Source organism: Marmota flaviventris, chromosome 2 (genome assembly GCF_047511675.1).
Source record: "Marmota flaviventris isolate mMarFla1 chromosome 2, mMarFla1.hap1, whole genome shotgun sequence".
In the NCBI taxonomy this organism is placed as follows: Eukaryota; Metazoa; Chordata; class Mammalia; order Rodentia; family Sciuridae; genus Marmota; species Marmota flaviventris.
The window spans coordinates 105,661,935-105,685,440 of record NC_092499.1 but is presented as its reverse complement, the minus strand read 5'-3'; the positions used below and the strand labels follow the sequence as shown (position 1 = coordinate 105,685,440).

The 23,506-nt window shown below is 34.1% G+C and overlaps 1 protein-coding gene across 2 annotated transcripts in view; it reads right to left on the bottom strand.

Moving 5' to 3' along the window:
- The window catches only part of Mindy2 (MINDY lysine 48 deubiquitinase 2), an 85,818-nt gene that overhangs the window by 9,576 nt on the left and 52,736 nt on the right, over positions 1 to 23,506 (bottom strand). Inside the window, exons 5-7 of one of the 2 annotated variants that reach the window (XM_027923013.2) lie at positions 23,323 to 23,425; positions 13,761 to 13,903; positions 2,610 to 2,783 (exon numbers count right to left, since the gene is read on the bottom strand). In XM_027923013.2, the coding sequence (XP_027778814.2) occupies positions 2,610 to 2,783; positions 13,761 to 13,903; positions 23,323 to 23,425 (420 nt within the window). The remainder of the gene's footprint in view (positions 1 to 2,609; positions 2,784 to 13,760; positions 13,904 to 23,322; positions 23,426 to 23,506) is intronic. The other variant, XM_071608315.1, reaches the window with a different exon arrangement.

The window sequence follows — 23,506 nt, the reverse complement described above, 5'->3', positions numbered from 1 at the left end:
AACTAAAAAATAAATGTTAAAAAATTCTCTCTCTCTTAAAAAAAAAAAAAAAATGCAGGGTTTGGGATTCTTTGGGGAGTACATAGAAAAGATCTTAAAAAAAAAAAAAGAAAGAAAGAAAAAAGAAAACTCCGCTATTTTCAAAAGGAACACATGCATTTAGCAATTTCAAAAAATGATAAGAAAATTTTATGTGGCCAAAATATTATTAGAGATAACTATTGTTAACAGTATATAGATACATACATATATATAAACAGTATATATTAACCCCATATTTTTCTACATTCACATACAAACTCAACATCTCCCACCTCTATTACAACATTTTCTTTTCCATTTAATGTCATAAAAAAATCTTTTTTAAAAACCCTAAAAGCTGGATGTGGTGGTGCATGCCTATAATCCCAATGACTCAGGAGACTGAGGCAGGAGGATCAAAAGTTCAACTTAGCAAGTCTCTAAGCAACTCAATGAGACCCTGACTCTAAATAAAATATAAAGAAGGGCTAGGGAGGTGGCTCAGTGATGGAGTGCCCTGAGTTCTATCCCCAGTATTTAAAAAAAAAAAAAAAGTTTTATTATCTGACTTAAAACCCACTTTGTGCTGAATGAAAACTGACTTATTTTGTACACCTATCATCTACCCTCAAAAACGAGAATTTAAGTAACTTAGAGGACATGTAGAAGGTCATTCCTATGAAGAACTTATACTACTTACTCATGAGTGAGTATCTTACTAATATTAAGGGTTTGTCCTTCAAAATTTTTTCAGTTTCCAACTTGCTCTTTACCAAGTCGCATAGTTTTGAATCTCCCTTCTTGCTATTTCCACAGACACTAATCACAACACCTTACAAATTCATTTCCGGTGCTCCATTAATTTTTACATAATATTTGTTACAAAAATTTCACACATTTCTCTTTATTACTTAAGCCTCTATATGGAGGCTATATAATTCTTTATGGCATCTGAAGGAAAATGAGTACATTTACTATCAAAGCTATTTAAAAAAAAAAAAAGTCAAAAGTCCTAGGAAGATTAACATTTGTTGAAATCAAGTATTCTTTTTTTTCCAAATAAACATTTTTTCATAATTATATACTTATCTAAATATATTATATATTTATTGAAGAATATATATGTAGAAGTTATTGGTTGAAATCAAATATTCTTCTATGCATCATAGCTTGCTATTCAAATTACTCTTATAGAACTTAATATACAATAATAGTTGGTTCAATTTCTGCTCCCTCTGCTATTGTAGCACCTTTGAGGACAGGACTGAATGATTTTTTAAAAAAATTTTATTAGTTATTGATGGACCTTTATTCATTTATTGTGGTGCTGAGAATTGAACCCAGTGCCTCTCACATGCTAGGCAAGTGCTCTACCACTGAGCCACAACCCCAGCCCCACCATTTTTTTTTTTTTTTTAATGCACTGGAGTTTGAACCCATGGGCACTTTACCACTCAGCTACATCCTCATCACTTTTTATTCTTTATTTTGAGTCAGGGTCTTGCTAAGTTGCCCAGGCTGGACTCGAATTTGCAATCTTCCTGCCTTAGACTCCCAAGTCACTGGGATTACAGGCAAGCGACACCATACTTGGCTATGATTTATCTTTGTATCTGCAGGACCTAGTTATAGTTCCAGTAATACATCTCCTCATTGACTATTAGCTAAGTGAACAGTCTCTATGCACTTAAATTGTTATTATCAAAATTTACGTTCATAGTTTAACATAACCATATTTATGCCTCAGCAGGGAAGAATTAATATCATTGTCATATTTTAAGTAATAAACACACTTTAGCTCCAAAACTGCCCACCTATAGCAGGCAAAAATCTTGTTTCAGTTCTAAATGAAAGTTTTATTGCTTAGGGCTCCTCTGCTGTGTCTGTTCATCCTTTTCTTAGAAAACCTAACTACTCTTTGCCCAGTATATGCTATCTTCTAGAGTCCCTCTTTTCTGCCCTGATTAGTCAAAATATGTTTCAAATATGTGCTTAATCTCTTCATTTCTTCTTGCTTGAATTGTTGGTCTCTATTTACATCCCTGTCCTTCCTACGCATCCTCTGTTTCTTAAAAATGTGAAAATACCCAGGTCAGGCACAGTGCAGCAAGCCTGTAATCCCAGTAATTCAGGAGGCTGAGTCAGGAGGGTGGAAAGTTCAAGGCCAAGTATAGGCAATTCAGTGAGACCCTCAGCAATTTAGTAAGACCCAAAATAAAAAATATAAAAGACTGGGGATGTAGTTTAGTGGTAAAGTCCCCCTGAGTTCAATCCCCAGTACAAAATAATAAAACAAAAATTCAGTAGACCATGTCACTTTCATATTTAATAATTGGCATGGCTTCCTTACTGCAATTGGAATAAATTCAAACTCCTTATCATGACCTTCACATTTTAATATGATCAAGCCTTCTGTGCCAAAGTGTAAAATTAATGTACATATAGAATGATCACTTACCTATTTAGGAAGTATCAGGAAAACCTCACAAAGAAATTAAGAATGAATCTAATTCAAAATATTTGGATAACCAAATTGACATTTGAAAAGAATATTTTAAACAATATGAAAAAAGGCAAAATAAGCTTACCTGATCTATTTGATCTTGTTGTCCTTTGTATACAGTTTCAGGATCTGAAGGAGGCCGAAGATGAAATTCTGAGTCACAGAAATTTCCATCACCATCTACATTGTGCAGGCTTTCCCAAACAACTTTTTCTTCAGTAAGAAATCCCTGGTCTGTTACCAACAAATACAGTTGACCCTTAGTAAGAAATAACAAAAGAAAAAGTGTTAAAAAAATCAAAACTAATATTACATTTAATGAAAAATTTTAATCTGTATGTTTAGAAAGTATTAATTATTCCTATAAGCCATTTCTGTACAATACAATAAACAAACTAGTTATCTTATTTGTTCAAATATGACTGGCTTTGAATGTAGTTTATAATTAGCACACTACAATATGAAGAGAAACCCTTGGCATACTCACATATGATTTATAAACAGCTTTGTGTGGTTTGTAATATCATTTTGTAAAATAGAAAAATATTATAAAAATTCCTGAAAAAGACATCAGGCAATAAAAACATGATACTACATTGCCTGGTTTTGTTTATTTTGTAAATTAAGCCTATATGACTAATCTAAATTACACTAATTTTTCTTTTCTCTGTATCATTATTGCTCTTGCTTTGTATACCAGTTGTATTTTTTTGTGTTTCTACTGTGGCATCAAATCTCCTGGCACTATGATTGTGTTTTCTTGCCTTTTATTCCCCAGACTGTATTTTTATTTTATTTTATATTTTGATACTAGAGCTTGAATCCAGGACCCACTGAGCCTACATACATTTCCAGATCTATGAATATATAATTTATTTTTTATACTGGGTATTGAACCCAAAGGAATTTTATCACTTAGCTATATCCTCAGTCCTATTTGTTCATTTATTTGCCTTATTTATTTTTATGGTACTGAAGATTTAACCCAAGGATGCTGTACCACTGAGTTATACCCCCAGCCCCTTTCTATTTATTTTGAGATAGGGTCTTGCTAAATTGTGTAGACTGGCCTTGAACTTGTGATCATTCTGCTTCATCCTCCGGAGTCACTGGGATTAGAGACATGAGTCACTGCACATAGCTAGAATATATTTTTAAATCTCTATTGCTGGGCCTACTATAAGTTACATTCACAATCACAATGAAAGAATTTAGCAGTGACCACTAATTTTTCATGTGTGTTAGTTCTGATTCTAATCATATGTTACATCTATATATTATGTATACTATATAAGGTCTGTATATTTCGTCAGATCTGCCAAAGTAAGACCTTTTGATACTTGCTCATAGTTCTCATTAGATAATAGTTAACATAGGGTTTACCATTGGTTCAAGAATTATACTTTTTCATGGTCTCTTATATTTATAATTAATTTCATCATACTACACCATGTCTTTGCTTTACAATTTATTTTACTGGCTATTTGATAACCATAATCTTATCAATATTTTTTCTCCAAATGGTACTTAAGAATAAATTCTCTCTCTGCCTCTCTTTTTTGTTGTTGCTGTTTTGAGGACTGAAATCAGAGCTTCATGTATTGCTAGGCAAGCAGCTCTACCACTGAGTTACACTCCTAGTCCTTGTTTTTATTTGTTTATTTATTTTCCTTGGTTTTATTTTTAGAGACAGGTAATTTGCTCAGGTTGGCCTCAAATTCTAGATCTTTCTGCATCAGCCTCCAGAGTGGCTGGAATTATGGGCATGTGTTCGCCTAACATTCACAATGCCCTAGGTTGGATTTCCAGCACACACAAAATAAATAAAGGAAATAAAATAAAATACTGAAAAACACAATTTCAGAAAAAATTGTGTTGTAGCTCAGTGGTAGAGCACATGTGAAGCCTTGGGTTCAATCCTCAGCACCACATAAAAATAAAGGTATTGTGTCCAAGCACAACTAAAAAATAAATATTAAAAAAATAATACAGAAGTTCTTATTAATGCATATAAAATGATAAAGACAACACTAGAAAAATTTTACTTTTCTTAAAAATAGGCAATTGTAACTGTGTTACATATATATCCACAATGGAGTATTACTCAGCATTAAAAGAGAATGAAATTATGGCATTTGTAGGTAAACGGATGGAGTTGGAGAATATGATGCTAAGCAAAGTAAGCCAACCCCCAAAAACTGAAGGCCAAATGTTCTCTCTGATAAGTGAATGCAGATCCATAATCGGGGGAGGGAGCATGGGAAGAATGGAGGAATTGTGGATTGGACAAAGGAAAGGAGGTAGAGGGAAGGGGACATGGGGGTAGGAAAGATGGTGGAATGAGACAGACATCACTACCCTAGGTACATGTATGATTGCATAATGATGCAATTCTATGTCGTGTACAACCAGAAAAATGAAAAGTTGTACTCCATCTGTGTACAATGAAATGAAATACATTCTTCTGTCATGTATAACTAATTAGAACAAATAAAAAAAATTTAAAACAAATTTTTAAAAATAGGCAATTGTATTACAAAAGAAGACTGAATGAAAACCTATCCAAACAACTTCATAAATTAGTTGTAGTGACTTGTATTAACAACATATCTGACAATATTGTCAAGATTTATAAATTGATAAAAAAAAACTTCTCAAATAAATTAATTCCAGTCTTTCAAACATGGAAGACTGCATTAATGTTTTAGATTAATTAACTTGGATTCAAACTACTCAACATCTTTAGATCTTAGTTTTCTTTTCTAATGAGTGATATAGAGGTATTCTAAGACAAGAGTTTCTAAGTATTTTATAAACTACTTCTTTATTTTTATTTTTTTGGTACTGGGGATTGAACCCAGTGTGCTTTACAACTGAAGCCCAGTCCTCTACCCTTTATGAGACAGGGTCTCACTAAGCTACCGAGGCTGGCCCTGCACCTGGAATCCTCCTGCCTCTGCTTCCTAGGTGACTAGGATAATGGGCATGAGCTACCCACATCTAAGTATTTTATACATTTTTAAGTTTATATTTATTTATTTATTTTTTGTGTGTGGTGCTGGGAACTGAACTCAGTACTTCCCACTTGCTAGGTAAGCACTCTACTTCTGGGCTATATTCTCAGCCACAATGCATTTTATAATTTGAAATTTTATAATTTTTTTCTTTTCTTTCTTTTTTTCTTTTTGTGCTGGGGGATCAAAGCCAGGGCCTTGTGCTTGATAGGCAAGGACTCTATCAGTGAGATACATCACCAGCCCCCAAATTTCTGAGAAAGTTTCTAAGGTATTTTATAAATTGAAAGACAAAACTTTAATAAAGCTACTTAACAAACATCAGTCTCATCCACATGGAGCTCCCCAGAGAGGCAGTGAGGCATTGCTGTTGACTTGAAAGTCACATTGGAGCTGCTTGCAAACTGAGTGTTCTTAGGCAAGTTAGAATCTTTAGGTCTGTTTCCTGGCTATAAAGTAATAATAATAATAAATCCACACCCTATAGAGGAGTTGTAAAGATTAAATGAGATAATGAATGTAAAATGCTTAATACAGTACAAGCCACATAACTGCTTTGTTGTTTACTGTGTGGACAAGCTAGGCAAAAGCTCTACCACTGAACTACATCATAGGCCCCATAATTGTTTAATAAACCAAAGATATTATATTCATGAGTAATACCTAAATCTCAGTTTCTGTGTCTATCTTCTGTTTTCTATATAAGTGAAAAAGACAATATATCTCTTGCTACTATGCAATCCTATGACTTTCCTTTTTCCACATTTCTCCCTTTCTCTTTATTTTAAAAGAATGTGACAATTTTTAATTTATCAACCACTGTTATGGTTTGAATATGAGGTTTCCCCCTAAAACCCCTGGGTTAATGCAGGAGATAAAATGATTAGATTATGAGAGCTGTGACCTAATCAGAGGTTTAATTCATTTGATAAATTAATAATATAAATGAACTGTGGTAAGGATAGGCATGGCTGGAGGAAGTTAAATCACAGGCATACCTTTGGGGTTTATATTTCATTCCAGGCATCTCACTTGCTCTGATTTTGTTTTCATGAGGAAAGCAGCTTTCCTCTGCCACACCCTTCCACCATGATGTTCTGCCTCATCTTGGGCCCAGAGTGATGAAGCTGGCCCACCATGAATTGAGACCTCTGAAACTGAGCCTAAAATTAAACTTTTTCTTCTCTAAATTGTTTTGCATGGGTATCTGATCACTAACACAACAACTTTAAAAATAACTAAATTTAATGAATTTTTACTTAAATATAGCAGTTGGTGGGAAAACAATTGCTACCATAGCCTTAGTCAAAGAGGAAACAGAATAAACACGTTTATTATTTATTTATGTATTTTTAACTTTATTTTATTTTTTTGTATCGGGGATTGAACTCAGGGGCACTCAACCACTGAGCCACATCCCCATCCCTATTTTGTATTTTATTTAGAGACAGGGTCTCACTGAGTTGCTTAGCACCTCACTAAATTGCTGAGGCTGGCAATCCTCCTGCCTCAACCTCAGTCACGTCAGGCATGTGTTACTGTACCCACCTTGTATTTATTATTTTTATGATACTAGATGTTGAACCCAGGGCCCCACACATGCTAGGCAAGTGCTTTTACTACTGCACTACATCCCCAACCCAGAAACTTATTTTTAAAATATGGCTTTAGTATTCATCCAGAATTTTAAAAAATTATTTATTTATTTTTTAAAAATGTAAACATACACTTTATTTAACCTAATCCACACAAAATGTATCATTTCTATGTGATCAATATGAAAAATTATTATTTTTTATTAGTTACACATGACAGTACAATGATCTTGACAATTCATACATTTGAATCAAATGGGGTATAATTTCTCATTTTTCTGATTGTACAGGTTGCAGAATCACATTAGTCATACAGTCACCTATATACATACAGCAATAATAATGTCTATTTTATTCTGCTGCCCTTCCTATCCCCCCTTCCCCTCCCCTCCCCTCCTATCACATCTCTCACCCAATCTAATGTGACACACTTCTTTTATTTTTATTTTTTTCTCCTCACAACATCATACATGAGCATGCAATGGAGAAAGGATAGCATTTTCAACAAATGGTGCCGGGAGAACTGGAAATCCATATGCAACAAAATGAAACTGAATCCCTTTCTCTTACCATGCACAAAAGTTAACTCAAAATGGATCAAGGAGCTAGGAATCAAACCAGAGACTTTGCGCCTAATAGAGGAAAAAGTTGGCCCTAATCTCCATCACATGGGGGCAGGACCCAAATTCCTTAATAAGACACCTATAGCCCAAGAGTTAAAATCAAGAATCAGCAAATGGGACGAATTCAAACTAAAAAGTTTTTTCTCAGCAAGAGAAATAATATGTGAGGTGAATAGGGAGCCTACATCCTGGGAACAAATTTTTACCCCTCACACATTAGATAGAGCTCTAATCTCTAGAGTATACAAAGGATTCAAAAAGTTAAACAACAAAAAAATAAACAACCCAATCAACAAATGGGCCAAGGACCTGAACAGACACTTCTCAGAAGAGGATATACAATCAATCAACAAATACACGAAAAAATGCTCACCATCTCTAGCAATCAGAGAAATGCAAATTAAAACTACTCTAAGATACCATCTCACTCCAATAAGAATGGCAGCCATTATGAAGTCAAACAACAATAAGTGCTGGCGAGGATGTGGGGGGGGGGAGGTACACTCATACATTGCTGGTGGGACTGCAAATTGGTGCAGCCAATTTGGAAAGCAGTATGGAGATTCCTTGGAAAGCTGGGAATGGAACCACCATTTGACCCAGCTATTCCCCTTCTCGGTCTATACCCAAAAGACCTAAAAAGAGCATACTACAGGGACATAGCCACATCAATATTTATAGCAGCACAATTCACAATAGCTAGAATGTGGAACCAACCTAGATGCCCTTCAATAGATGAATGGATTAAAAAAATGTGGCATTTATACATAACAGAATATTACTTAGCACTAAAAAATAACAAGATCATGGCATTTGCAGGGAAATGGATGGCATTAGAGCAGATTATGCTAAGTGAAGTTAGCCAATCCCTAAAAAACAAATGCCGAATGTCTTCTCTGATATAAGGGGGGTGACTCAAAATGGGATAGGGAGGAAGAGCATGAGAGGAAGACTACTACTAAATAGGGAAGAGAGGTGGGAGGAAAAAAAAGGGAGAAGGGGAGTTGCACGGAAGATGGAAGGAGAACCTCATCGTTATACAGAAAAAAATTTATTTTTAACTTGGCTCCAGTAAAAATCCAGAACTATACTCCTTCTAAAGTATTTTTCACTTCCAACTCCTAAATATATAGTTAACAAACAAACAAAAAACATTAGGTTTTGAATATACTCCGGGGAGATATCAGTAATTTAAAATCAAGAGTAAAGGGAAACAGTTATGACATGAATATAAAGACTGATATGGTCAAAGAATGATCCAGAAGGAGTCACAATGGGGAAACGGCAAATATCCTTATGTGAACCAAAGTTCCAGAAGCTATGTGATTGAGACAGGGGCCAAGCAATTAGTAGTTTATTTTAGTTAAGAGCAAGTAGAAAGTATTAAAAAAGGAGGATCATAAAAATAAACTGTAATAACTAAGTCTTGGATATAAAATTAGGTAATGATAAGAACCAAGGAGTCATAATTATGCAAATGATTTGAGAAGCAAAACAGATCTAGAAGAAAAAGGTAGTTTCTTTACAACTCATTTTTATACTTTTAAGCTTCCTGATTGGATAAAATATTATCTCATACTATCTGTACCCATAGGAATAGCCCTGAAAAGCATCTACCCCCATGTCCTCATTCTGCTTTCAGATTATAATCTATTCATGCTATTGAAAAGCACAGTCATGTGTTCAATGTGAATTTGCCAAGATTATCTGCCCAGTTTAATTGCATAAGATTAGGCAGAAGTACAAAGAGGTTGGTAACATACATGATAGCAGAAATTTGGGGTATACATATTTGCTGCCAATGTGCAAATAAGGGATGAAAAGTTTAGTGAAGGATTTGTGGAGGCTGCTATTACAAGTAATAACAGTGCTGGACCTGATTGTTTTGCTAGTAGTGGAAGAAACAGCAGAGGTATTTGTTCAGAATTTAGGAATGGTAAATCACAAAACTAGGAATGGTAAGAGGTCTTTCAAACAATAGGAAGTCAATTAGTATCTATCATCAGAGAAAATATCCTATGCAAACAAAATCATAGTTCTAACAATATTAAGTAATTGGGAAGCATGAGGTTGGTGATACTGTTCAGAAAGAAAAATAGGTATATTTGATTAATTTATCAGTTTAGTATATTTGATTAATATATAAAATTGGCAGAAGGACTATGGCAGTCTATGAAGATGGAATTATAAAGTTAATAAGCAGAATACTTTGTCCAGATCTAGGTTTTAGAAATAGTTATATACTTTTCAATGCTTTGGTGTATAGAATGTCACCAAAGAGTCTAACCTAACTCCACAGCCTCAATATCTAGACAAGTACTGGAATAGAGATATACCTTCCCTATAGTCAAACAAAAGCCCCTAGTGCCAGGTGTGGTGGTGCAGGTGGTAAACATCTGTAATCTCCCACACTAAGAAGGCTGAGGCAGGAAGATTGCAAGTCTGAGACTAGCCTATCTCAAAAGAAAAAAAAGGGGGGGGGGGGTTAGGGGTGGAGTGGGCAGGTAAAGTGAGGTAGGAAGAATGGGGATGTAGTTCAGTGGTAGAGTATCCCTGGGTTCAATCCCAGTATGATTTTTCAGGATAGGGCCATAGCTCTTTAGATGACAAAAGAGTTTCATGGTTTTAGTTGAATGGCATTATGAAGACCTAATGTAGTATTAAAGTAGTCTTATTTTGTTTGAAAAACGAGCTATTTTTTTTCCTTGTGTCCTAGGAGAACACGGATTCCCTTGGGCTCAAATTTATAAAGAGCTATAAACACTCTAAAAATCCAAGAACTAATGGACGAGAATAGTAGTTTTAATGCTGAACAAACTTATAAGAACAATGGCACAATCTTCCACCCTATCCAAATTGATACATGTCAGAAAAAACCCTCTCCCACCACCAAGTTTTAATTATTTATTTTTCAGTATTTTCTCTGGTTAAATTGCTTTTCTTCAGGTACAAATTCCTGAAAGAACTTTTTTTATTGTTGTTGTTGTCAAGACACATTGCCCAGGCTGGTCTAAAACTCCTGGGCTCAAGTGATTCTCTTGTCTCAACATCCAAAGTAACTAGGACCACAAGAAGGTGCCATTGTACCTGGCTCTTGGTTTAGTATTTTTAAAGCATTCCGATTCAGTTTCTAGTTTACATCCATAGCCACAATGTTAAAAAATTCTGCTATAAATCAGGCATTCGGTCTCTGGGTCAATTAAGAAATATCTCTAACCCTTATAAATAATGCTTTCAATGGGTGCTTGACAGAAGTAAAAGTACGTCTTATCCAAAACTGTCAAGATTAGAAAGATGGTATAATGGAAATAAAGGAAATAGAACAAACAAACAAAACAACCCAAATGATGCTCAGGTCCTACCTCCAGAGGTTCTGATTTAATTGAGTTAGTGTAAGTTCTGGGCATTGGTATTTTTTAAAAAGCTCCCCAGATGGTTCTGGCATACAATCTGGGTTGAGAACCACTGCTTTAGGAAGAGAAGGGGTAGCTTTCCTGAAGGGTTAGTGTTTGAAATGCTTCTTAAAGAATGGATCATTTGGGCTGAGGTTATATCTCAGTGGTAGAGTGCTTGCCTGGCACCTGTGAGGCACTGGGTTCTGGGTTCGATCCTCAGAACCACATAAAAATAAATAAATAAAATAAAGGTATGCTGTCCATCTGTAACTATAAAAATAATAATAATAAAAATAGAATGGATCATTTTTTTTCTTTTCTTTCTTCTTCTTTTTTTTTTTTTTTTTTTTTGGTGTGTGCATGTGAAGGGGATCAAACGCGGGGCCTCACACAGGGCTAGGCAAATGCTCTATCACTGAGCAACATACCAGACTCAAGACAGATAATATTTGGACAGACCAAAAAAATTGATTAGAGCTTTGTGAACAGAGATTAAGGAGTAAGAATGCAAGTAAAGTTGTAGAAACAAAAAAGCATGGGGGATTGTCAATGAAAGAAACTATTTTGGCTTACACAAAGTATAGGTAACTGGGAATAGCAGAACATAGCTTGCATTTTAATCCTCTAGGCACTAGGTGCTACTGAATATTTCTGATGTATTACTGACATGGTAAGAACAGTATTCTACCACAGAAGTCTAGGTACAAATTGACAGACTCCTAAACTAGGTGACACCTAATATTAAAAAAAAAGGGATAGATATAAGAGATAACAAAAAAGGGTTTCATCATTACCTTAGGTACATGTATGATTGCACAAATGGTGCATCTCTACACTGCGTACAACTCCGAGAATTGAAATGTTGCACTCCATTGTGTACAATGAATTAAAATACATTCTTCTGTCATGTGTAAGTAGAATAATAATAATAATAATAATAATAATAATAATAATAATAATAATAATAAAGGGTTTTCCCCCTTTGGCAGAGCCATGAAAAGCAATAAAAGAAGAATTTAAAGTCACATTGATAGTAAACACTACCATAAAGGCAATTTTTCTTTCTTTTTAAATATTGGGTCTTCTCAAACATCAGATAGAGCTCTAATCTCTAGAGTATATAAAGAACTCAAAAAGTTAAACAACAACAACAACAAAAAACAAATAACCCAATCAACAAATGGGCCAAGGACTTGAACAGACACTTCTCAGAAGAGGATATACAATCAATCAACAAATACATGAAAAAATGCTCACCATCTCTAGCAATCAGAGAAATGCAAATTAAAACTACTCTAAGATACCATCTCACTCCAATAAGAATGGCAGCCATTATGAAGTCAAACAACAATAAGTGCTGGCGAGGATGGGGGGGGGGGAAGGTACACTCATACATTGCTGGTGGGACTGCAAATTGGTGCAGCCAATTTGGAAAGCAGTATGGAGATTCCTTGGAAAGCTGGGAATGGAACCACCATTTGACCCAGCTATTCCCCTTCTCGGTCTATACCCAAAAGACCTAAAAAGAGCATACTACAGGGACATAGCCACATCAATATTTATAGCAGCACAATTCACAATAGCTAGAATGTGGAACCAACCTAGATGCCCTTCAATAGATGAATGGATTAAAAAAATGTGGCATTTATACATAACAGAATATTACTTAGCACTAAAAAATAACAAGATCATGGCATTTGCAGGGAAATGGATGGCATTAGAGCAGATTATGCTAAGTGAAGTTAGCCAATCCCTAAAAAACAAATGCCGAATGTCTTCTCTGATATAAGGGGGGTGACTCAAAATGGGATAGGGAGGAAGAGCATGAGAGGAAGACTACTACTAAATAGGGAAGAGAGGTGGGAGGAAAAAAAAGGGAGAAGGGGAGTTGCACGGAAGATGGAAGGAGAACCTCATCGTTATACAGAATACATGTATGATATTATGACGAGAAAAAGAAAAGAAAAAAAAAGTGTGTCACATTAGATTGGATAGAGAGAAATGATGGGAGGGGAGGGGAGGAGTAGGGGGGATATGAAGGGCAGAAGAATAGAATAGACATTATGACTGCTGTATGTATACAGGTGACTCTCTGACCAGTGTGATTCTGCAATCTGTACAATTAGAAAAATGAGAAATTATACCCCAATGATTCAAATGTATGAATTGCCAAGATCATTGTAATGTCATGTGTAGCTAATAAAAAAAATTAAAATAAATAAATAAATAAATATTGGGTCTTACCATGTTGTACAGGCTGGCCTTGAACACAATGATATTCCTACTGCAGCCTCTTGAATAGATTATAGGTGTGCACAGATAAATCTTAGTGCTTACTTCACAAGCATCCATTATTAAAAGTCACCCTAGTTCTTTCTATTTCTAGGATATTATCCCCCCCTTCTAGAAAATAAATATTTCTTAATGTGGTAATCTGTGAACAATTGCTAATCCGTTCCATCCTAAAAGTATTTAATAATTACTTTCACAATTTGATGGTTAAGGAATACTATCCTATAATCTTTTATTTTGAAGAAAATCAAACAATATCTCTAAATCAAGCTCCTTTGACTTAGAATAATAACTGAATAGCTATTTCTATATCATACCTTGTATTTGGTCATGGTGCTAAAATGATTATTCCGAAAGAACACACAAAGTTCTCCTTCCTGAACGGTTGAAGTTAGTTCACATAATCCATGGTATGTCAGTTGAGTGGCTGTATTATTTAGAAACTGCTCAGCTACAAAGCCTATGGAACCAATGCATAATATTAGATGCACAATAGTAGATGGAAGAATTTCAAAATTAAAAAATTACTCTTTTCTATTAATATTGTGTTCAAGTATATATAAAGTCCAATCAATATAAAACTTTTCCTAGGATGGTGGCCCCAAATTGGAGATTCATCTTTGTAATTTAGGTATAGAAGTTATATTTATAGTTGTTCCCATCCTAAATAAACTGTTAGGTGACAGCTTACAATAAAAGACACAGACACTTTAATTAAACTAAAACCCATTAAAACAAATACAAATGGGGCTGAGGATATAGCTCTGTGATATAGCACCTGCTTCACACATGTGAGGCACTGGGTTTGATCCTCAGCACCACATAAAAATAAATAAATAAATAAAGATATTGTGTCCATCTACAACTAAAAAAAATATTATATATATATATATATATATATATATATATATATATATATATATAAATTAAAATTAAAAACCAAGGAGTTAGCAATTTAAAATGTGGGTAGGAATGATGTATGTCCAACATCTACTGCCCCAATGGCGAGATGTTTAGAAATTACAAGCAGCCTTCACAAATTACCTTAAGACAAATTGCCTAAAAAATTGTTACTTAAGTAGTCCTGAGCTTTTAACAGAGATCCCAGATAATTCTCAAGTGTAAATTGTTAAATTCTTTTCTTAAATCTAAAAGTAGGCATAAAACTCAATAGAAAGCAGTAGGATAGTCGGTGCCATTTTTATCCTAATCTACTCCAACACATGCCACTCATTATGTAGATATACAAAGTTTAGAAATAGATATTATCTCTTTTCTTTCTCAAACAGAATGAAATATACAGAAGTTGTCTGAATTTTTAAAAGATATTTATTTTTTAGCTTTAGGTGGACACAATATTTTATTTTTATGCAGTGCAGAGGATCGAACCCAGTGCCTCCCACATGCCAGGTGAGCGCGCTACTACTTGAGCCATACCCCCAGCCCCAAGTTGTCTGAATTTTATTTTAAAAGATACATGGTACAGTTGATCCTCATTAACTGCAAAGTTATGAGTTCATGTACTAGCTAAAAGTTATTTATAAATACCTAAAAATCAATACTCACAGCACTTCAATGGTCATTTGGGGATATCTGAGGATAGGCAAAAAATTTGAATTGCCCAGCAACACTCTGCCTTGTTATTTCAGCTCATACCATAGACAAGTGTCCTTTTCATGGTCTATTTAGTGTCATGTTTTTCATATTTTTGTACGTTTTGTTGGTGTTTTTTCTGTTTGAAATATTGCCCCCACCCAACCCTCACTCAAGTGTAAGGTTAAAGTAATAGCTAGTACTAAGTGGAGAAAGGCTGTGATGGAGAAAATACATGTCAGATAAGCTTTGTTCAGGCATGAATTATAGTGTTGTTGGCTCTGAGTTTAATGTCAATGAATCAATAGTATATTATTAAATAAAGTATTTTAAAACAGAAACACTCATAAAATAAGGTTGTTGACTGGTTGACAAAAAATGATCTATCCGAGCCAGGCTTAGTAGTGCACACCTATAATCACAGAGGGAAGCTGAGGCAGGAGGATCATAAGTTCAAACCCAGACTGAGCAATTTAGTGAGGCCCTAAGCATCTCAGTGAAACCCTGTCTCAAAATAATAAGAAGGAAAGGAATGTGCCTCAGTGCTTAAATGCCCCACCCCCTCAAACCTGGACATTCCCTCCCCCCCAAAAAAATCCTAATCTTGTGTCTTGCCTAGGAACAATACTTTAGCATTCACTAATTCCTTGGTCAACATAGAACATTACCACTGCAAACAATGAGAATCAACTGTATAAATATTTTTTTAAACATGTATTTTTCTTTCCCTCCTTTTCCTCTTTTCCTTTAGTAGAAAAGAAATGTCTCAGGAGCAGTAAGTGGGGAGGTTCTTCTAAAGAGTTTTATAAGTAAGCTGAGAGGTGCAGATATAGGGAATAAAGATGAATCTGTAATAAGAAACTAATGCCTCAATAAGAAATTGAAAATAAACTTGGGGAATGTGATGATCATTATTATCCAAAGTACAGGTATGAAGACATGAAAAATTGTGCTCTATATGTGTAATAAGAATTGTAATGCATTCTGCTGTCATATGTAAATAAATAAATAAACCTGGTAGAAAGTTGGCAGGGCCAGAAGGCTAGGTAATGTATTTATTCAACTGCCTGTGTATTCCTTGGTAACAAGCCATAGCACTTCAAGCTGCAAAATGGTTGTAAAAATGTTAAAAATACACACACTATTCCAGGGACTTGATTAAGGTAGGAAGGGAAGTGCAAAAGTTAAAGGAGGCTACAATCAAAGGAAATTGATAGCATAACTGCAAACTTTTACCAAGTAGAATATATAAAGTTTTAAAAATGAAGCATTTTGTTTATGCTGCAAAATACCACTCCTGTCTATAATATCCACATCATTAAATGCTGCTTCTTCTTTTTTAACCTGTATTTATTTATTTATTTTTATGTGGTGCTAAGGATCGAACCCAGGGCCTTACAACTACAACCCCAGCCCCCTAAATGCTTCTTTCAGAAAGATGTTTCTAAATGTTCCTTTCACAGCTCAGTCTCATACATTCTCTCCAAATCCCTTTAAATCCCTTAAAAAAAAAAGATACAAAAAGCCAGGTGTGGTAGCACATGCCTGTAATCCTAGTGGTTCAGAGGCTGAGGCAGGAGAATTGCAAGTTTGAGGTTAGTCTCAGCCACTTAGCAAGGCACTAAGTAACTTTGTGAGACCCGTCTTAAAGCAAAAAGAGCTGGGGATGTAGCTCAGTGGTAAAGTGTCGTAGTCTCCTTTCCCCTTGCCAAATACAGATACAAAAATTCAGTGGACATACAGTACATTAACCTCATGTTACTGTGAAATTCAAATATTTAATGCTAGAAAGGTCTTTGCTAGAAAAGTCTTAGCTACATTTTTTTTTACAAAACAGGAGTTAGACTCACAAAGAATAAATGACTTCCTCAAGGACATTAAACTAGTTATGGTAAGACTGGAGTCCAGGAGACTTATTAAAACTGATACTAAAACATTTAAAGATTTAGTGCAGATGATCATAAATACATGGATCCTTAAATTACAAAGCAATAACTATTAAAAATTACAAAACACAGTATTTCCCAATTCTCCTGCATCTGTAAAGCAGTGGTTATAGTAGAGTATTGAAAAGACTAATCTAGGTACAAATTTCTATGATGAATTAAACAAATGTTGGTATATAACTCCATGTTATATAGTATTTACTTAAATGTATTGCTTCAAATAGTCCACCATTTCAAATAATATAGAGTTTATTTGCAGCATTCAGATTACATTTCAACTTTTTATAGATATAGTGATACTAATGGTAAAAAGCCACTAATATAATGATAATATTAAAAGATTATTACTGAAAATAAATTTAAATTAAGCACTCTTTCTTAAAAATTCTTTTTCCATATTTTAATTGGTACATTATAGTTGTACATAATGGTAGGATTTGTTATTATACATTTTCACATGAACATAATATCACTTTTTTGGGGGGTATGGGGATTGAACTCTGGGCACTCAACCATTGAGCCACATTGTGTTTTATTTGGAGACAGGGTCTCACTGAGTTGCTTAGTGTCTCACTTTTGCTGAGGTTGGCTCTGAACTCACGATCCTCCTGCCTCAGACTCCTAAGCTGCTGGGATTACAGGGATGTACCATTGCGCACGGCCAATATCACTTTTTTTTTTTCCTAACAAGATCATTATACTCAAAAATATTTCTTGTATTCAGAAATTCAATCATAAATGAGATTTATCAATTTTTTTTTCTGTTACTAGAAAGTTATTAGGGAATATGAATGCTCTTATTCCCTTAAAGAAGGTGAAGTTAGGAAGAGAAGCACTAAAATTAGGCAAAAAGGAATAGAAAGTAGAAATAGGAGGAAAGGAAACATAATTTATGTTCTTAAAAATATTGCCTAGATGTAATCTTGTCTGAGATTTGCATTCAAATTTAAGCTTGGATAAAGCTGACACAAGCATCAGAGTTTTGTTTTTAAGGCAAATTTAAGCTTGGTCAGAACTTACCTTTGTCACTGTGACAGCTTTAAATAAATTGTTAATTTTCTTTTTGTAATTTCAAATTTCAAAAATCATATACATTAATGTGTTTTTTCCACAAGAGGAGAGGCAAAACACTTTCTCTCTCTCTCTGTCTCTTTTTTCCTTGCTAAGTTGCTTAGGGCCTCACTAAGTTGCTGAGGCTGGCTTTGAACTCAAAATCCTCCTATCTCACCCTCCCGAATTGCTGGCATTACAGCCACCTCCACATGTAGCCACAAAACAATTTTTTCATGTGACAAATGCTCAGATTTTCTTTAAAAAGATGAAGACTTTGGGCTGGGGATGTGGCTCAAGCGGTAGCGCGCTCGCCTGGCATGCGCGCAGCCCAGGTTCGATCCTCAGCACCACATACAAACAAAGATGTTGTGTCCGCCGATAACTAAAAATAAATATTAAAATTCTCTCTCTCTCTCAAATAAATAAATAAATAAATAATATATATATATTTTAAAAGATGGAGACTTATATGATTCCAGGGGAGCAGGAGGGAGACAAGAACATTTCATTGTGCCAAAAAATAAAGGGCTCAAAAAATGATAAGGATTTAGCAGAACATGGGACCCAGTGTGAAGGCATCCTAATGGCTACATCTGGAACAATTTAAGTGTCAAAAAGAATAATTATAATAATAATGAACTATAACATCCTAATTAAGAATCCATGACTGGCTTGGGAAGCTGAGCAGGAGGACTGTGAATTCAAAGTCAGCTAGCTTCAGCAAAAAAGCGCTAAACAACTCAGTGAGACCCTGTCTCCAAATAAAATATGAAATAGGGCTGGGGATATGGCTCAGTGGTCGAGTGCTCCTGAGTTCAATCCCCAGTACCCAAAAATAAAAATAAAAAAAGAATCCATGAGTTTATGTTGATATTATTATTATTATTATTATTATTATTATTATTATTATTTTAGCGAGGGATGGGGAAGAAAAAAGAAAACCATCTTTTACAAAAGAATAACAAATAAATGTAGATAGAATAATAAAAGTATCATAACCACCATAGAAATAATTGATTAAGGCAAGAGTAGATGGATACACAATTTCCTGGGCAAATGATTTATTAAGAACAGGACATTCGCAGTTTCAGTGCAGAACATCACTGGTTACTTATTAATTACAAAGGAAAAAGGAAATCTGTACAATGAAAATTTGGCCTGTACCACCTTGATCAAATTAGACATCACCAATAATGGGATTATCAGCCATGTGCCCCCTGATTTTATGCCTTAGGAAGAACACAATGTTATCTATGCAGCATACTGCCAAGAATACATAATTTAAACCTACTTATGAGGAAACAATCAGATAAATCCATATTAAGAGCTATTTTATAAAACAACTGGCTTGGACTATTGAAACTAAAAGTCAATTTCACAGTAGATTTTTTTTTTTTAAAAAGCAGGAGAGAAAAAAAAAGGGAAAAACATTAGGAATCTCTTCTATATTATAGGAAACTAAAGACAACTAATTGATCTTTGATTAGAGCCTACACTGAAAAAAATTAAAGCTTTAAGGGACATTATTGGAAAAACTAAAAAATTCTGAATATTAACCTTATATTAGGTAATACTGTATCAACGCTAAATTGCATGAGATAATTATATTGTGATTATAAAGAAGACTTTAAACAGGTGAATTCCTTTTTCTTTGGAGACAAATGATGAAGCACTGGTGGGTTAAAAAAAAAAGTACTATGATACTTGCAACTAATTGTCATGTGATTTAGGGCAAAAATGTGTGTGCAGAAATATAGAAAAAAGCAAATATTCAATATGATAATAATTGGTGAATTTAAGAAAAGTGAATATAAATGTTCATTGTGCTGTCCCAACTCTTTTGTGGGTTTGAGATTCTCGAAAATAAAAGCTGAAGAAAAAAGAAACTAATATTATTTAATAAAAAAAAATGTGATTCAATCTACACTATTTAGTGTTTAGACCATATAATACAGTTTCAATAAATTTTTGATTAAGTGAACAAATATCCTGGAATTATTTTTATAAAGCATATCATTATCCTAAGAACAATTGTTTAAAAAAACAATTATTCCTAAGAGAGTATCTGGAATTAAAATTCAAGCTCTAGTGAAGTCTGGCAGCAGGTACTATTTTTTTTTTCTTATTGATGTTGGTGTTATGACACAATCCATCATTTTAACTAGATCAGAAAGTATTGACATTTGAAAGAAGTAGCAAATAATATGTACTCTATGTACACGTAAAAGTTCTATGCTTTTTCTTATAAAGTGTCAGCACCAAAATAAAATGAACATTATATAAAAGAAGTTGAAAGACTTTCTAATTCTATGTCAGCTAAATAACATTTTTTCCTTAAAAAAAAAGTTACTAAAAGTATTTCCTATACCCTGCACCTTGATAACAAATGAAATGTTTGAAAAATAATAATAATAATAATAATTATCATCTATGACCAAAGCTTTTAAAATTAGAAACAAACCAGTCTGGCATATTTTACTGATTCAAAAGGAAAGGTATAGGGCTGTGATTGTAGCTCAGTGGTAGAGTGCTTGCCTGGCATGTGTGTCATTGGATTCCATCCTGAGCACCACACAGAAATGAAAGAAAGAAAGAAAAAAAGAAAAAGAAAGAAAGAAAGCTATGCTGTCCATGTACAACTGCAAAAAAATAAAATAAAATATATATATTTTTTTAAAAAGGCACAGTTGAAGGCTAAATAGAAAAACAAGGGGCTGGGGATGTGGCTCAAGCGGTAGCGCGCTCGCCTGGCATGCGTGCGGCCCAGGTTCGATCCTCAGCACCACATACAAACAAAGATGTTGTGCCCACCGATAACTAAAAATAAATAAATAAATATTAAAAAAAAAAAAGAAGAAAAGAAAGAAAAACAAAGCAGACTACTTCATTGAACACTATATATCCAAGAGTGCTATGGCTTGGATATGAAATGCAGAGTTGGGGAACTGGGGAAGTGATTGGATGATGAGGGAAACTGTAGGGGCCTATTGGAGGAAATAGGTCCCTGGAAGGCTATTTCTCGTCATCCACCCTTTCCCCCACCTGGGTGAAAACAATGGAGCCAGCCAACCATATATTAAAACCTTTGAGTAAAAAAGAAATCTTTCCTCCTCTATTTTGTTTTTCTTAGGTTTATTATTCCATCAACAAAAAGCTAATGCCAAGAGAACATGATGAAGAAAAATGATGGAGGAAAGATAAATGCTATTGATAAATAAAAATCATACATGCTAGGTAAATGTTCTACCACTGAGCTACATCGCAACCCTTTCAATTTTATTTTTGAGAAAAGGTCTCATTAAATTGCCCAGGCTGTCTTAGAACTTGTTTCCTGCCTCAGTCTCCCCAGTTGCTGGGATTACAGGTGTGCACCACTATGCCTGGCTGTGGTCTTTTCTTTCTGATGCATGATTTCTTACCACCTTATAGAAGTTTTTGTAATTTTTTATAAACAAAAAACTAGTTTAGTTTTTTAATTATACTGAATTCCACATATAATTATTTTTTAATATGAAAAACTATTATGCATAATTTCACTATTACAGACTTTGTATATGAAAGAATTAATCAATAAATATGCTTAGTATATATTAACTGAAAATTATATACCACTATAGAGGGAGATTACTTCCTTGCTTTTACCAAGACATTCTCCTCAAATTACTGATACTACATAATTTAGCAATAGTTTCTCACTATCCTGGGGAATCAATGTCAGAGAAATAAAAGGTATAACATCAAGTTAAGGAAAAAGAAGTAATGAAGGGACTCATTTTTTGGTATTCGTTGTGTTAATTAGTGTACTAGTACTATTCTTGTAGCATTGCAGTCTGGCTTGGGAAAAATACTGTCACAGTTTTCTCAGCAATTTCTTACCCTAAAATCTCAGACATCCCTTCTTGGCTATCATTCTGTCTGTTACCACTTTTAAAATCTTTAGTTCCTTTGATTAGTAATGAATAGCATAACTCTAATAGTATATTGGACATTAAAGAGAAAGCAGATTTCATAGAAATTTTCTTACGGGCTTCTTTTTAGGAATATATATTTGGAAATGAGAGCATGGACATGAATATATAGTTCAAGTGAGTTGAATTTTGTTCATTCAAACATTCTTACAACGGTTTTTGTTGTTCCTTCTTAAAATTTAAGTTTTTTGCCTTAAGTTTTAGTGAAAGTTGTCATCTAAGTCAATGATCCGTATGTTTTTTGCAAATAAAAGACCAGGGGATCAACCTCAATTAAATATCATGTATTTTCTTAACACCTGCATAAATGTGTCAAATTTCTGGATAAGTGAATAATATAATTAGTTGCATTCTGATAATTAATACAATGTGGATTTGTGTACACATCTTTTATATATTCTTGTAGTCATTTGCTTTGATTTTAAAAGATGTATCAATTTTTTTAAAAAGATGGACACAACACCTTTATTTTGTTTATTTAGTTTTATGTGGTGCTGGGGATGGAACCCAGGGCCTTACACATGCTAGGCAAGTGTTCTACCACTAAGCTACACCCCTAGCCCCAAGATGTATCAATTTTTATTATACCTTACATAAAAGAAGTGTGTCTGAGGCAGAATGAAACTTATCCCTTGCTTCTCTTGATTTCTTTTTTGTTTATCCTTCTAAAAAAAGAAAATAGCAGCTTCATTATCTGTGTTTATTTATGAAAAAATGAAGTATGTGGTGGGAAAGGTATATCCAAGTGCTGTGGATTCTGATAGCCTTTCTGGTTTTAAATCAGCTTCTCCCATAATTGACTGGAACACAGCTGAAAAAAATATTAAGCTGCTTTTGTAAGGAGGAATTTGGTAATTTCAGTGAGCTACTAATATACATAGACATATTCTGATACAGAATAGGGATTTAATATACTGTCTTATAAGGGAGAGGTCTGTTAAAAAAGAATATTTAAGCAACATAATACTCATTTCTGTCAACTGAAGTGCTCATAATAGATTATAAAATCTACCCAGTCCTCCCAAATAATAATCCTTTAAAAAAAGTAATTATCAGTAACCTCTGAGTAATTGACCATACCAAAGCTTGCAAGTGATTCCAAAGACTTTTTAGCATCCAGGCCTGATTTTATAAGCCAAGTGAAAAGGGTTCTAGGAAAAATCTTTCATTGGCACTTTTATGAATGATTGCTTAATTCCTACAAGTAGCATCACTTGTATTTTTAGAAGTCCTATGTAAGAAATTTGAAAGATATTAAATTTTAAGACTAATTATTTTGCCAAGAATAAAAAAGTCAAGTAGTAGCAACACTCACCCACCTTCACTAACCAGCTCACTATTGTCTGATTGCTTACAAGAGATGATCTTCTCCACTAGTTGGTTGTAGCTGCAGTTACCAACAGCTTTTACAATGTCATCAATCTAGAAAACAAATGACTATCTCACTAATCATGGTAAATTAGAAACAATAACAAAAGAAATCCAAATCACTTTTTTAAGATT